The 16,222-nt window shown below is 43.2% G+C and overlaps 1 protein-coding gene across 6 annotated transcripts in view; it reads left to right on the forward strand.

Annotated features, from left to right (window-relative positions):
* fyco1a (FYVE and coiled-coil domain autophagy adaptor 1a) overlaps nucleotides 1–15,486 on the forward strand; it is a 272,403-nt gene extending 256,917 nt beyond the window's left edge. For all 6 annotated transcript variants that reach the window (XM_085989186.1, XM_085989185.1, XM_085989184.1 and 3 more), the window contains 3 exons: nucleotides 398–608; nucleotides 9,763–9,872; nucleotides 11,078–15,486. In XM_085989186.1, coding sequence (XP_085845312.1) covers nucleotides 398–608; nucleotides 9,763–9,872; nucleotides 11,078–11,159 — 403 coding nt within the window. In that variant the 3' untranslated portion in view covers nucleotides 11,160–15,486. The remainder of the gene's footprint in view (nucleotides 1–397; nucleotides 609–9,762; nucleotides 9,873–11,077) is intronic.
* The last annotated feature ends 736 nt before the right edge of the window (nucleotides 15,487–16,222 follow it).

Genomic DNA, 16,222 nt, shown 5'->3' on the forward strand with positions numbered 1-16,222 from the left:
TTCAAATCCCTCCATGGTCTCGTCCCTCCCTATCTCTGTAACCTCCTTCAGCCCTACATCCCTCTGCGCTCCTCCAATTCTGGCCTCTTGCGCATTCCCGATTTTAATCGCTCCACCATTGCCGTGCCTTCAGCTGCCTAGGCCCTAAGCACTGGATATCTCTCCCTAAACCTCTCCGCCTCTCTCCCTCTCTCTCCTCCTTTAAGACATTCCTTAAAACCTACCTGTTTGACCAAGCTTTTGGTCATCCGCCCTGATATCTCCTTATGTGACTCAGTCACAAATGTTGTTTGATAACGCTCCTATGAAGCACCTTGGAATGTTTTACTACGTTAAAGGCACTATATAAATGCAAGTTGTTGTTGGGAGTACAAATTTATTTGTTTTTCCATTTTAGGCTCAGAATACCCCTCACGGTGGATGAGATTAGACAATTTGGAGACAGCAATAGAGAGCTTTTTATTAAATCCAGTTGCTACAGTCTCATCCCTATTGTTGTTGAAGAATGTGGTTTGACCATTAGCTGGTTCTTTTCTTCTGATCCAAAGAGCGTATCATTTAGCGTTGTTTATCAAGAGTCTGAAGAAACACCATATGAACAATGCAAGGTAAGGGGAGTTACACTGTCACACTGTCCTTTGGATTGTTGCTTATACTGTTACTCTGTGCCAAATTTGACAAATGTCTCTAAGAGTAAATTCAAATGCAGAATTAAAGTTAAATTAATCACAAGGTGAACAGCACAAAATTATATTTTCATATTTCTAATTTTATAGTATAATTATCCTCCAGACTTAAAATTCAATTTTTTTTCTCATTTTGTATGGTATAATTATTTTATATAATTAAAAGTCTTGGTGGTAGAATGCTGGTGGAGTTCTTCCCATCTCCCACTGTAACTTCAGCGGAAGATCGGTGGAAAGCCCAGAGAAATGGCATAACTGGCCTTTTCTGATATTGCTCTTATCCTTAAAGTTATTAAGAAATCACACAACACCAGGTTATAGTCCAACAGCTTTATTTGAAATCACAAGCTTTCGGAGCGCTGCTCCTTCGCCACTTCACCTGACGAAGGAGCAGCGCTCCGAAAGCTTGTGATTTCAAATAAAGCTGTTGGACTATAACCTGGTGTTGTGTGGTTTCTTAATTTGTCCACCCCAGTCCAACACCGGCATCTCCACACCATGCCTTAAAGTTATGACAGGAGGTTGAAAAACACCCACAGAAGTTCCAAGCACTTGTGCCTAGCCTGTTCATAGCATCATATCTCTTAAAGGTGCCATACCTCAAAAACATCCTGCATTCATAGAGGAACCACTAACTGTTGAGTTAACCATGCTGAGCAGCTCAAATAGCCAAAGCTAATGGGAATTACTATTGATCAGTAGCCAGTAACAAGCACAGAATCAAGCAATCAAATTGTTCATTTTGTTTTCAAAGTTACCATTCACAAACCAGCAAGTACCACATAACTGGCCAATCAGCTCACCCAAAACAAAACAAATTCAGGCGTTTATCAGCAGCCATGTTGCTTTCTGAACCACCACATAAATATACCCATAACAAGTAGATTTATATTATGTGCAGCAACTCACCAAGGCTTCTTCGGCAGCACCGCCCAAACCTGCGACCTCTACCACCTAGAAGGACAAAACCAGCAGGCGCCTGGGAACACATCACCTCCAAGCTCCCCTCCAAGTCACACACCATCCTGACTTGGACATATATCGCCGATCCTTCATCGTCACTGGGTGAAAATCCTGGAACTCCCTCCCTAACAGCACTGTGGGAGTACCTTCACCACACGGACTGCAGCGGCTCAAGAAGGCGGCTCACCACCACCTTCTCAAAGACAATTAGGGATGGGCAATAAATGCTGGCCTTGCCAGCAACACCCACATCCCATGGAACGAATAAAAAAAAATCCATGTGCACTTCCAATCACTACAGTGACTTCCTGATGTTTGATTTTTGTCAGCTTTTTCCAATTGTAAATTCCTGTCTCCACATTTCTAACAGATTTTGCCAATGTAAACTCGTCATCTTATGATTGTGAATTCAGTCCACCAAGTTCCCACAAATGGCTCAAAATACTTTCTAAAAATATTTTTGTCATAATTTTTTCTTAGTAACTGAAATTTCTAATATCCAGAATAAGGGTTTAACCCAATAAAATGCAATAAATTTAATATTTCACAGTAAGATAAATAAATGTATCCCTTGAACTGTCTTTTGTGTTTTTAATGCCTTTGTTAAAGTTTTTACCTGAAGGCCTTAGTATTTACTTGGTAAACTTGGTATTTAATTTGCTATTTTTGAATTATGATGCAGTGAACTGAATTTGGATTATGCAATCGGAGCATATGTAGTATCTTAATCTCCAGGATGCATCAGTACTGTTGAGGCAGCAGTGCTGATGGAATATTTTTACTAAGTTTCTAGCAGTTTCTGCTCAAATGTTTTTCAATATTATTTGAAGAAAAGCTACTGGACACATTTTGAAATCTTTATTCAGGTAAAATTTAGGTTGAGTTTTTTCAGCAGAGTGTATGTGCTTTTTTAATCAGAGAGGAGATCATTTTGCCTGGGTGATAGTGTAAAATGGGCAATATCAATTCAGCCGCCCATTATACATATCCTAATACTGCCAAACCCCAGCTTCCCCACCATAGTGATACCAGATCAAAGGACTTCCATATTGCCAAACCCCAGCAGTCACGATGCAGCACTGTCAAACTGCTACCAAAGAGCGGGACTGCCTTAAGTGCAGCTAAACCGCGCTCTCTCCCCAGTACTGCTAATTACTGGATATCTACCTCCAGCATCTTGAATGCCAGCTTGCTATGTATTCTCAGCTTTAAAATGGTACGGGATAAAAAATTAAGTACATATGCGTAAGGGAATATATACATCAAATAGAAAGTTTTCATAGAATAATGGATAGAGTTGTGAAATTTAATCCCCAAAGCAGCAATAAAAATCTCCAATGGCCTAGGAATTCGATCGTGGCGTGCCAATTTTCAGGCGTTAAACGGGCACCTGAGCTTCCAATATGGCGGCAGAACGAACACGCTCATTTCGAGCCAGAATTGCGCCACCCACCCCAATATTTTATTGGACTTCTCCGTAGGCGTCCGGAGCACACACCAGAATTATTTAATGTATTAAATAATGTATCCAAAGTAGGGTCCTGCGCTTGTTAGAGGACCCTTTTCTGATATTGGGCTGCCCCAACGTCTGACGTGCAACATGCTAAACTCGTCCAGCAACTTGTGGTGCTAACAGGTAGGAAGGACCCTTCTCCAGCGCTATTTTAAAGTGATCATGTAGTAATTGCAGACTAGTTGTAGGTTTTTAAGTTCAGGCTGCTGGCTAACTTCTGGGCATTTTTTGGTATGTTTTCTGAACCTGTAAAGTTATGTTAGACTACTGAGAAGACAATTTTGTTGGTGTTGCACTGACTTTGGCTTCTCCATTCTTGATGCAACCATTTTTCTCCTTCCAAGTGTGCCCCTCCCCTTTAAGAGGAGCTGGCTGCCTTTAAGTGGCATCAGAGATATCCAGCCCCCCAATCAGGCGTGCAACCAAAGAATAGCACTGTCTGCTCGCCTGAGTCATGGTAATTAGCAAGCAGCACAAATATTACATGCTGCCTGGGACAACATTAACAGGCGCCTGTAGTGGCTGCGATTGAATTTCTAGACCAATGTAATATATTATTCAATCTCCAGTGGCATTGCATGTAGGGAGTCGAGACCAAGTGTGGTAATCAAGTGAAGAGTTTGAGGACAGGGATAATTGCACCGGGGCATAAAGACATTTTAAAGTCATGCATTCTGTCCTTATTTTATATTTGCATTTTAAATTCCTGTGTCCACAGTAATGATAGAAATTGCCGACATAACCGTCAAGTTGCAATTACATGATCCAGGCAGTGGTGGCACTGCAGCACCTCCATTGGGGAAAGGGTGTTATAAAGTGACAAGCTTACATAGGCAGTCTGCATTCAAAATGTGAACATAGGAATTTATAATGGAAAATTGACAGGGCATGTGCTTAAGAATCATAGAATGGTTACAGCACAGAAGGGGACCATTCGGCCTGTCGAGCACGTGCCGGCTCTCTGCAAGAGCACTTCAGCTCGTCCCACTCACCCGCCCTTTCCCCGTAGCCCTGCAAATTTTTTTCCTTCAGGTACTTAACCAATTCCCTTTTGAAAGCCACAATTGAATCTGCCTCCACCACCCTTTCAGATCCTAACCACTCATTGAGTCGCCTTTGGTTCTTCTGCCAATCACCTTAAATCCATGTCCTCTTGTTCTCGACCCTCCCGCCAATGGGAACAGTTCCTCTCTATCTACTCTGTCTAGACCCCTCATGATTTTGAACACCTCTATCAAATCTCCTCTCAACCTTCTCTGCTCTAAGGAGAACAACCCCAGCTTCTCCAGTCTATCCACGTAACCAAAGTCCCTCACCCCTGGATTATTCTCGTAAATCTTTTCTGCACCCTCTCTAAGGCCTTCACGCCCTTCCTAAAGTGCGGTGCCCAGAATTGGACACAATACTCCAGTTGAGGCTGAACCAGTGTTTTATAAAGGTTCATCATAACTTCCTTGCTTTTGTACTCTATGCCTCTATTTATGAAGCCCAGGATCTCGTATGCTTTTTTAACCGCTTTCTCAACCTGCCCTGCCACCTTCAATGATTTGTGTACATATACCCCCAGGTCTATCTGTTCCTGCACCCCCTTTAGAATTGTACCCTTTAGTTTATTTTGCCTCTCCTCGTTCTTCCTACCAAAATGTATCACTTCGCACTTTTCTGCATTAAATTTCATCTGCCACGTGTCCACCCATTCCACCAGCCTGTCTATGTCCTCTTGAAGTCTATCACTATCCTCCTCACTGTTCACTATACTTCCAAGTTTTGTGTCATCTGCAAATTTTGAAATTGTGTCCTGTACACCCAAGTCCAAGTCATTAAACAGAAAATTTATAATATATTACTTGTTGAGTTTCCACATGACTCTCCATTGCACATGGGGAGTCAAAGTCAAGTGTAGTCAGTAGTACAAGCGGGGTTAGAGGGCCAGAGGTCATTGAACCAGGGCCAAGGGAGGACTGGAAGGCTGTAGTAAGAGACCAGAGAAGTGGACCGGCAGATAGTGGAAGGAGTCCAAAGATTCAGACTGGAGCTCAGAGGAATTGGCTGCATTGGCTAAAACCAGTGAGAACAGTACAGTAAACTTGCCTGGGGGGATGGTGAAGAAAAGGAGGGGTAGGGGATGAGCAAGGAAAGAAAAGAAAGGGACGGAAGAACGGATGAGGAAGGGGATGGGAGAAGCGAACAGCTAGGGAAGCAAGGCAGGGGAGTAATTAAGAAAAATGCAATAATACAAATGTAATACTCCTGCATGTTCAGCAAGCACTAAAGGTGTCATCGCTAGAATTATGACGCACAATGATCATGTGCTTAATACTTGCCATTCGATTTACATTACACCCATCCACAGATTGAACCACTTCCTTTCGTGCCTAATATCAGCCAGTGGTAAGCAATCTCAGCAGACTCTGCATGCTCTGATCTCTAACCTCAAAAGTACAAATAATTCAAAAACAGCATTGGCCAACTAAAGAAACCAAAAGAGCCTTGAAACAAATTCCTGTTTTTGACATTTAATAGGACTTTTGCAAATCAAAATTAAACCTTTCATTAAATGTTTTTATTTAAATGATAAATGGCCCAAAAATCCAGAAGCTGAGATGCCAGCAGATATACCAGAGTTTCCAGGGTTAGTGGAGGGCACCTCATTTACAGGCCAGCAGCGATCTGTGCCACTCTGAGTGCATCTCCGATGACCACCTGCCCGATGCAGCCAGGCTACCCGCACATGAACCTTCCTCCCCAACAGGGACCCACTTACACCCATCTGGAGGCTGATATGCCTCATCTTTCTTGGCATACCGGCCGCTAGTTATACACCAGGTCCTTTCTAAACTGTCAAAGTAGGAATTCCCGGTGTAGGAAGTCTTCATCCCCTTGGCATCATTGACCTTGCATCAACAACTTGCATTTATATAGCACCTTTAATGTAGTAAAACGTCCCAAGGCGCTTCACAGGAGCTTTATCAAACAATATTTGACACTGAGCCACACAAGGAGAGACTAGGACAGATGACCAAAAGCCTGGTCAAAGAGATAGGTTTTAAGCAGCGTCTTAAAGGAGGAGAGAGAGGCAGCAGGTTTAGGGAGGGAATTCCAGAGCTTAGGGCCTAGGCAGCTGAAAGCACGACCGCCGATGGTGGAGCGATTAAAATAGGGGATGCATAAGAGGCCAGAATTGGAGGAGCGCAGAGATCTCAGTGGGTTGTGGGGTTGGAGGAGGTTTCAGAGATAGGGAGGGGCGAGGCCATGGAAGGACGTGAAAACAAGAATGAGAATTTTTTAATTGAGGCTTTGCCAGACTGGGGGCCAGTGTAAGAAGCGGGCGGAGGTTTTGCCATTTACAGGGCTGACTGGGAAATCCCCGAGTTGGTGTGGACCCAGCGTAACCAGATCCTTGCCTTTTCCCAGTGGGCTTTACCAGATTGATGCCAAAGTCCAGCAAAACCCTAGAGTAAATTTTAGGCCAATATTTTTAAATTACCACAAGTAGATCTCCTGTGAAATTGCTCATTAATACTCCGGGACGTGTCACATAGTCCTGCTGCAGCTTAATCACAACAGCAGTCTCACCTATCGCTGTAATACAGAAAATTTACAGAAGCAGTAAAGCACAGGACTGACTCAAGTTAAAATATACACATTACAGAAAGACAGAGGACTCACAGATATACGGGCTTAGAAATTCAACCACATAACGGACATTTTTCAGGCACTAAACAGCATTCTAAGCCTCCAATATAGCAGGCAGGAAGCAGAAGCTCATTATGAGCTGAGAGTGCACCGCCCACCATATTGGTAAAGGTCAAAAGATGGGCTTGCAGTGCCCACGCCTGAAACAGGCATTAGGTCCTTTGCACGTGCAAATAAGGGGCCTAACATCTGCTTGAGACCCCCTCCGCAAGATTGGTTTGCCCTGAGGCAGCCGGCACCAGCTGCACTCAGGAAAACCAGGTCTACATGTGGCCTAATAGGCAGACTGCAACCAACAGGGTAAGACTTTAAAATATATGTGGAATACTCCTCCTGACACCACAGTCAAAAGAACATGAGCTGCTGCCAGCCCTCCGCACCCCACTCCTCCCGAACGTCGCCGCTATCTCCCCGCCCCTCCCCGGCTACCGCTTCCTCCTTATCCAATCATCCCCCTTCTCAGTTATCTCTCCTCTCCGCCCCTCCCCCCCCCCTTCTTTAACCACTTACCTGAGGGCCGCTGCTGGCATCGCAGTGGCCCAAACTTCCATTCCGCTTCATTGGCGAGCTGCCTGTTGGTGTTCACAGGTCGCCGGCTTGATGATATGATGTCCAAGGCCCAATATCGGGTGTGCCTCAGGCCTCACCATTCAGGTGCAGGAATTTCTATGCCAATATTAGTAATACCATTCATCAGCAACTTTAGAAAACTTGCTTAAGGTGCAGGTACCTTGATTCTGCTCTCCAGAAAACCTCTCCTCAGTTATCTTATAAAATATTTTTTTGCCTATGTCCCATAGCTGATTCATAGGACTTGTTTAAAGTGCAAATATTTTTTATTAATTTGTTCATTCTTCACTGCTCCCTCCCTAAAATCGCTCCAGAAAATGCTAATTTACAGCCTTTAACTGCAGTCAGTCTCTGGTTATATGTCTGAAACTGCTCTGCAGTACCACACTGCCCGCTCCCTGTCTTGTTAATTCCTACACGAACCTCACTCACACTGCCCGCTCCCTGTCTTGTTAATTCCTACACGAGCCTCACTCAGACTGCCCTCTCCCTGTCTTGTTAATTCCTACACGAACCTCACTCACACTGCCCGCTCCCTGTCTTGTTAATTCCTACACGAACCTCACTCACACTGCCCGCTCCCTGTCTTGTTAATTCCTACACGAGCCTCACTCAGACTGCCCTCTCCCTGTCTTGTTAATTCCTACACGAACCTCACTCACACTGCCCGCTCCCTGTCTTGTTAATTCCTACATGAACCTCACTCACACTGCCCGCTCCCTGTCTTGTTAATTCCTACATGAACCTCACTCACACTGCCCTCTCCCTGTCTTGTTAATTCCTACACGAACCTCACTCACACTGCCCGCTCCCTGTCTTGTTAATTCCTACATGAACCTCACTCAGACTGCCCTCTCCCTGTCTTGTTAATTCCTACATGAACCTCACTCACACTGCCCGCTCCCTGTCTTGTTAATTCCTACATGAACCTCACTCACACTGCCCGCTCCCTGTCTTGTTAATTCCTACATGAACCTCACTCAGACTGCCCTCTCCCTGTCTTGTTAATTCCTACATGAACCTCACTCACACTGCCCTCTCCCTGTCTTGTTAATTCCTACATGAACCTCACTCACACTGCCCGCTCCCTGTCTTGTTAATTCCTTCACGAGCCTCACTCAGACTGCCCTCTCCCTGTCTTGTTAATTCCTACACGAACCTCACTCACACTGCCCGCTCCCTGTCTTGTTAATTCCTACACGAGCCTCACTCACACTGCCCTCTCCCTGTCTTGTTAATTCCTACACGAGCCTCACTCACACTGCCCTCTCCCTGTCTTGTTAATTCCTACATGAACCTCACTCACACTGCCCTCTCTCTGTCTTGTTAGTTCCCACACAGACTACCTCACATTGCCCTCTCTCGTTAGTTGCTACACAGGCGTGGGAAGGCGGTGCACCGCGAGTATGGACATGTTAGGCAACCATTGGCAGGAGTGTGGGGGCAAGGCGGTTGGAGGCAGGTGGTCATGTGCTGACACCTCCAGGAATATATCCAACTGGAGTTGGCAACCCTACAGAGGGGGCTAACACTTGTTTTAAGACCCCGCTGCCAAATTGGGCTGCCCTGAGCTGAGCAGGTGTTAAGCCTGCTCTACTCAGGTTTTCCTACCATGGATGTGGCCTAGCAAGCAGCCCCACCAAAAAGGTACGTTCACTTCTTTTTACCGCTTGACTCAGAACCAGAAGAAACAAGAGTGCTCCTCCCAGCTCCACAGCATTCCCGAGGGCTGCTGCCAGCCCCCTTCCCTCCCCCGGGACTTACCTGAGGCAAGTGGCCCAAAATTTACCTTGTTAAAATGGGCGAGCAGCTCACTCAAACTACTGAAATGAGGCCCGAGGGCAAATTTCCGGTGAGCCGCGAGCCTCCCGGTTGCGGCACGTGCTGTCTGCACGCCGTTGGCTATGTGTCTGAGAACGGGCCATGACCAATTTCTACCCTTTATGTTTTTACTGTTACTACCTCTGTTCCAATTTTCTTGTATGTAAGTGGAAGAGATGCACTATGCATAAGTGCCAATTCTCCTGAAACATCCTTCAATCTGGTTCATACATAGCTCTCTTCACTGGTTTTATACTGTCATCCAATCCTCTATTTTTAGTCTTGTAACTTTCTCCCAGATTATTATTCAGCAAGCACTATGTGTGGTAAAATGCATTTAAAATTCAGGGGATATCACAAGAATTTCTTTCTAAGATTTCTTCCAAAATTGAGGTGAAATATGAATGAATAATTTACAGATTTTAGTTAATCTGATTTTTCTTATTGTAATTCTTTACTGCTTTTAAGTCCTAGGAATTCTAATGTTTTACGAAACCTTCTGTTTTTACACAGGTTTTAATTCCCTTAATTCGCTGCAATTCCCACAAGGAAACAATACAAGGACAACTGAAGGCTAGGAATCTGGGGCTGTATTTGCTGATATTTGATAACTCCTTTTCAAGGTAAGCTCCGTCAGCTGGTCGTAAATTTGGTATGTTGTCTTATTAAGGAAATGCCCTACCTTGGTCCTTGAACTTTCAGAGATAAACTATCTTCATGTGAATGGGTGTAAAACAGTCATAATATTAGCATAACACAGCTAGCAAGGCGGACTGGAAATCCATGAGTATCATCTCAAGCCCAAAATTGAATTGCAAGGGTGGAAATTCCTGAATGCACCCAAATTATGAAGAAACAGTGAGATGTACATGCTATCGCTGGCTGCCCTCACATTATTGTTTACTCCTGATATTTGGAGTTTGGATCAGTCAACTACCTGTTTGACCTCCGCCCGCACAGTAGTTGCCCGAGGGAGAGGTTGGACATGAAGCAAGACCGACAGAAATTTGCAGTGCTATTGCAACCTTCAAGACACCATAAGGGCTTTAGAGCTGCCAGATTTTGCATAAAAACCTGTAACTCTTTTACTGCTGGCCCATCCAAAATGTCATACAGCACTCTCACTTCTGAGTCAAAAAGTTGTAGGTTCAAGCCCCACTCCAGAGGCTTGAGCACAAAATCCAGGCTAACAGTGCAGTGCTGAGGGAGTGCTGCACAGTCGGAGGTGCCGTCCTTCGGATGAGACGTTAAACTGAGGGCCCCGTCTGTTCTCTCAGGTAAACGTAAAAGATCTCATGGCACTATTTCGGAAAAGAGCAGGGGAGTTCTCTCCGGTGTCCTGGCAAATATGTATCCCTCAATCGACATCATTAAAACAGATTATCTGGTCATTGCTGTTTGTGGAACCCTGCTGTGCATAAATTGGCTGCCGCATTTCCTACATGACAACAGTGACTACACTTCAAAAGTACTTCATTTGCAGTAAAGCGCTTTGGGACATCCTGAGGTCGTAACAGGTGCCACATAAATGCAAGTCTTTTCCCCTTTTCCTTTGAATGCTTAATAATCAAGGCTGTACTGAAGCATCTTCAAAGGGAGTCAATAGTGTGAAACTTCTGGGCATTGCATTCCTCTTCTAAGTTAAAGTTAAAATGGTATATCTAGGATACATTCTGTCCCTAACTCCAGATATCATAAATAAAAACAGAAAATGCTGGAGAAACTCAGCAGGTCAGGCAGCATCTGTGAAGAGAGAAACAGTTAACGTTTCAGATTAAACCCACATGATTATTACATCAAAGTAACTGTTGTCACTTATTTCTTTTAGGTTTACCTCAAAGAAGGTGTTTTTTCGCTTAACTGTTGAAAGAACCATAATCTACGATGGAAGTGATGTTCCTGAACCGTGAAATGTTTTCACATGTATTTTTAAACTGTTTTAAGAATAGCCAGGAGTATTCAGGGCATTACTTTCCAAGGTTTGAAAACTATGCAAACATGCTTTATATAAAAATATATGTAGTAATTTTTCTTATATATTGCCGCAACACTAAATAATGTAATTGGGGGCTGTCAGGGATAAGCAGTATTTTTGTAGTGGGTGAGAGTAGAGCCTCCTGTCTTACACTAGGAGTGACGGTTAGCACTGCCTTTTGTTTATATAATCAGGTGTTGGTATAACATTTTCCCTTCTAAGCAAACACACTTTTGCTGTACTCGTGCCACCACTTTTACCACACTTTCCAGCAGCAGCTCATTACGCAGTTATAAACCGACATATACACAAAAAGCACCATTATATTATACTTGGGAATGAATTAAGTGAGTTAATATCCTCTTGTTCCCAGTGATTTGTTGGAGAACAAGTGGAGAATGTGGCCCAATGAGGTAAATGAGTGGAAATGATCTACGTAATATGTGTGGTTAAGAACGTGCGATACTATAATTGGGGCAGCTTAACAAGGAAAGACTTATTTATATTTAATGTCACAGATACTTTCACTGGAGATAGATATATTTTGAAAAGTTTGTATGCCTGGAGCCGAGGGGGTGTTAATGTAGATTTTTAATATAACTGCTTTGTAGTAATGCCCATTTTAATAGTGCAGTATCTGCAACTAACTTGGCAAAGTAATTTAAATATTTTTCAAGTTACAATGTACATTACACACTTATTTGAAAGTTTGATACTTAGACAGAACCAATTAATAAAGGAAACCACTACGTACCTTTCAGCTGAAACTAATCATTTCTAATTTGAATTTTTAGGTCTTTTTTGTTAAAGCTTCACTTTATTTACTCACTTATCCAAAATAACTGACACAAGTTTTGTTTAAGGTCAGAAACACAAAAATAAAATGCTCTTGCCTCAGATCATTAGTTACATCTACAAAACTAGTTTGTTACAACAAAATCTAGAAGTCATGTATCAGATCCCATTGTGCACACTAACTTTAAACTGACCGGAAGTGAGAGGATCTGAATTGGTCCAAATTGCAGTATTTTGCTCTCCATCTCTACTGCCTTTTTCCACCATCTCTCTCGGTCTATCCCAACAGGATAGGGTCAGTAGTGTAGTGGTTATGTTACTGGATTAGTAATCAAGAGGCCTGGACTAATAATCTAGAGAATGTGAGTTGAAATCCCACCATGGCAGTTTTGTGAATGAAAAATCTGGAAATAAAAACTAAAAGTTGTCAGAATATCTTAAAGCCATAATTGGTTCACTAATATCCTTTAAGGAAGCAGGAAGAACCTGCCATCCTTATACAGTCTGGATGTGACTCCAGTCCCATATCAAAGTGGTTGACTCTTAACTGCTCACTCAGTTGTATCAAAGCACTACAAAGAATAAACTCCCTACCTCCCAGCATTTTGGGGAGCACCTTCACCACACAGACTGCAGCGGTTCAAGAAGAAAGCCCACCCCCACCTTCTATGGGCAACTAGGTAACATGAATCAGTCATTCATGAAAGAAAGACTTATGAAATAATACTGAGCGGCCTACGGGTGGCGCTGTCCAGGGAGAGTATAACTACTCGAGCACGGGCCCAGCTTGCGCAGGACATTCTTAACAGGAACTAGTGAAGGACACAACTAGACCTCCGTGTTGTAAAACAGTTGATTAAAGCTTTGTTTAACGCTTAGACCAAGTGCCTAGTAGTTTTCTTACGTCACCAGGTATGGGCAATAAATGCCAGCCTTGCCAATGACGCCCGTGTCCCGAGAATGAATAAAATAAAATCATCGCACAAATGAAAGTGAAACTATAGGTCCTGTACATTTAGGGAAATATCACCTGGGATAGCCAGTGCTATAGCCTTCTCTTACTAAAGAATAACGGTTACCCATACATTCCATCTGGGTGCTTCATTGCCATATGGTCAGATAGCACTGAAGTGGGTCGAGGGAGACCACAGGCTCCCACCAAATTACAGGAATGTTGGGGGAGTTTTTCAAATCTTTCTCTTTTGTTAATTATGCACCTCAAACCTTCCTCATGCTTGTTCCTTGCCCCCTTTTTCCTCCATTGCTAGTTCTAAGGCCATCTGCCCTTACTCTCACAGCAGAGAAGCCCCAGAGCTCTCCCATTGTCATTGCCATTCTAGATTTTTTTTAAATGAAGCCCAGGTGAAGGGTTAAAGCTTATATAACTGGTTAACACGATTGGGTAAATTAAGAAGTAGTGCTGCATGATGATTGAGATTTTGAAGCCTGTAGATTGTATGAGGAAGCGGTGACTGAGGTGAACTCCTGGAAATAAATGAGTTACAGGAAACTTTGGTTTATCCGGAGGTTGTATGTCCGGAATACTCGATCTAACGGCAAAAATCAGGAGCCGTTTTCTGTAAGTTTTTTTAGATCTTGTTTTTTTTTCCCAGTCAGCCACTGCAAGGTCTGTAGCTATAGCAACAGCTTCAGCTAGAGACGCTTGCAGCTGCAGCCGACTCTTTAGAAGCTGTTGCTAAGCAACAGTGTTTGTTGTCAGATACGGAGATGAAAACCTCCGTATGCTTCAACATTAACTTTGTATGTCCAGCAGTTTTGATAGATCGGCAACACGTCGGTGCCGGATATCACAAAGTTTCCTGTAAATTAGGTTTATTCCCTTCATTGGCATTTAGGATCCCAAAATTGATCCAGCCACATAGTATTCCTGTTGCTGCGAATGTGAGACTGCTATGGATCAGCCCAGATTATGTGCTCAAATCTCAGGAGTAGGGCTTGAACCCACAACTTTCTGAATCAGAGGCAAGAGTACTACCACTGAGCCAAGGCTGACACCACACGGATCCTACCCCACCCAGTCTAGCCCATCATGGAACCTACCCCATGAGGGTCCCTATTCGACCCAGTCTGTGCTATCATGAATCTAATCTCACTCTGTCTATCCCATTGTGGACCTTGCTCTAACCAGTCTACCACATTATGGACCCGACCCTGTCATCGACTGTATGCAACGCAGTCTGGCTTTTCATTGACATTAGCATACCCATTCCATTGGATCCTACCCCATTCAGTCTACTCTATCTTGGACCCTATCCCACGCACTATATCCTAGGATGACCCCTACCGCATCCAGTTTATACTGCCATGGACATTACCCCATCCAGTTTGCCCAATAATGGACTTTTCCCCACGCAGTCTACTCTATTATGAATCTGACCTCATTCACTCTACCCTGTCAGTAGCCCTAACCTACTCAGTCTACCCTAACATGGATCCTACATCACCTAGAATGCCTATGATAAATGTTGCCACACTTGGCCTCTCCTATCATGGACCCTAACCCACTAGCCTTTGAAGTGATACCTTCTAACTTGCTCAGTCTACCCTATCATGGACCTTACCCTATCATCCACCTAACACCAACCGGTCTACGTTATCATGGACCCTACCCTACACCCTACCCTGTAATGGATCCTACTCCATTCAGTCTACTCTATCAGGGAACCTATCTCAGCTTGTCTAACCCATCATAGATATTACCCTATTCAGTCTCCTTTATCATGCATCTTACCCCACTCAATCTACCTGTCATGGACCCTACCCCACCTATTCTACCTTATGATGGACGTTATCCCATGCACTTCAATCTATCATAGTTATTACCCCATTAGCCTATCCAATGTGGACCTTACTCTTAATATTTCCTATATTACAACCGTGACTAAACAAAATAAAAGTACTTCATCGTCTATAAAGCACTTTGGGACATCCTGAGATCATGAAAGGCACTATGCAAAAGTTCTTTCTTTCTTTACTCCACCCAGTCTATCTTCCCCCACCCATTATACCCAATGATAGATCCTGTCTGCGGAGTAAATTATAATTAATCAAACGTTTAACCAAGAGCAAAAAATCATATAGAGGGGGCAAAATAATATCTCTTCAGCACTGATACAGATTCCAAACACCAAACAGGCTCTTTAACCTTCCACTGAAGCAGCAGTCTAGAATCTTTTCAATTTCTTTGAACATACTACTGTATCTGTATTTATTTGAAGATTCTAATAATTTTATTTTTGTGTGACTTTAATCAATGCCAAAGAATTTCACATTTAGTTTACAAATTATTTTTAAAAACAGAAACAGTTTCACGCTTACTTCTTTAAGATGGCTTTTGGAATTTCTTGCTTGGCAATAAATAATGTAACAGGCACTTGTTTTAATGTGCAAAGTTAAGATTCAGAGTTCTTGCTCAGGCTATAAATAAAGAATGTATTTTAAAAGTACAGTTTGTGGGCCATCTATTTGTTAAACTTCATTGTACTTTCCTAAAGCAAGATGTCCAACATGTACTGTTTGAAGGCTGTAAAACTTTTACCTTTCAGTGTTGTCGCTGGCAGCATCCCCGACTCTCGTGACAGTCAGTAAGGTAAAGAGGCAACCATTGACCCAGGTGCTCAACCCATCAGTACAGACCGATGACGTAGATCTCTCATCACTGCCTATGAGACCTTTCCTAGTCACCAGAGAATGACAGGAAGCCAGAAGTGAACATAATGAGCCAGAATTTGCTGGTAAAATAACGGCGAGTTTAATGTGCACGCCGTTATTAGTGTGTAAATCGTCCAGCAATTTGTGGTGAGGAAGGGATACACCATGAGTTGCGAATCGCCACAAATTGCTGGACGATTTGCGCTGCTCCGCCGTTAACCTCTCAGTGAGTTTTAAGAAATTGCTGCCTTTGTACATTAATTATGAATTAAACTCACCACACTTAACAATGTAAGGACCCTTTTGATGATGACATTTAAGTTCCTGCAACACCACTCAACCTCTCCAGCCCAGAAAGGGAACAGTTGAAACTGTGGAATATCATTCCTGCAGGTAGTAAATTGTTCTTAAATTTTTTTTTCTTACTTTTCCTATCTTTTTCTCTCGCTCTCTCACTGAATCCAGTCTTTCTTTCCCTCTCTTTATTTCTCTTTCTGTACCTGATTTGACTCTAATTCACCTTGTTTCTTT

Source organism: Somniosus microcephalus, chromosome 5, assembly GCF_052327205.1.
Source record: "Somniosus microcephalus isolate GS21.2 chromosome 5, FLI_Smic_1.0, whole genome shotgun sequence".
NCBI classification, from domain to species: domain Eukaryota; kingdom Metazoa; phylum Chordata; class Chondrichthyes; order Squaliformes; family Somniosidae; genus Somniosus; species Somniosus microcephalus.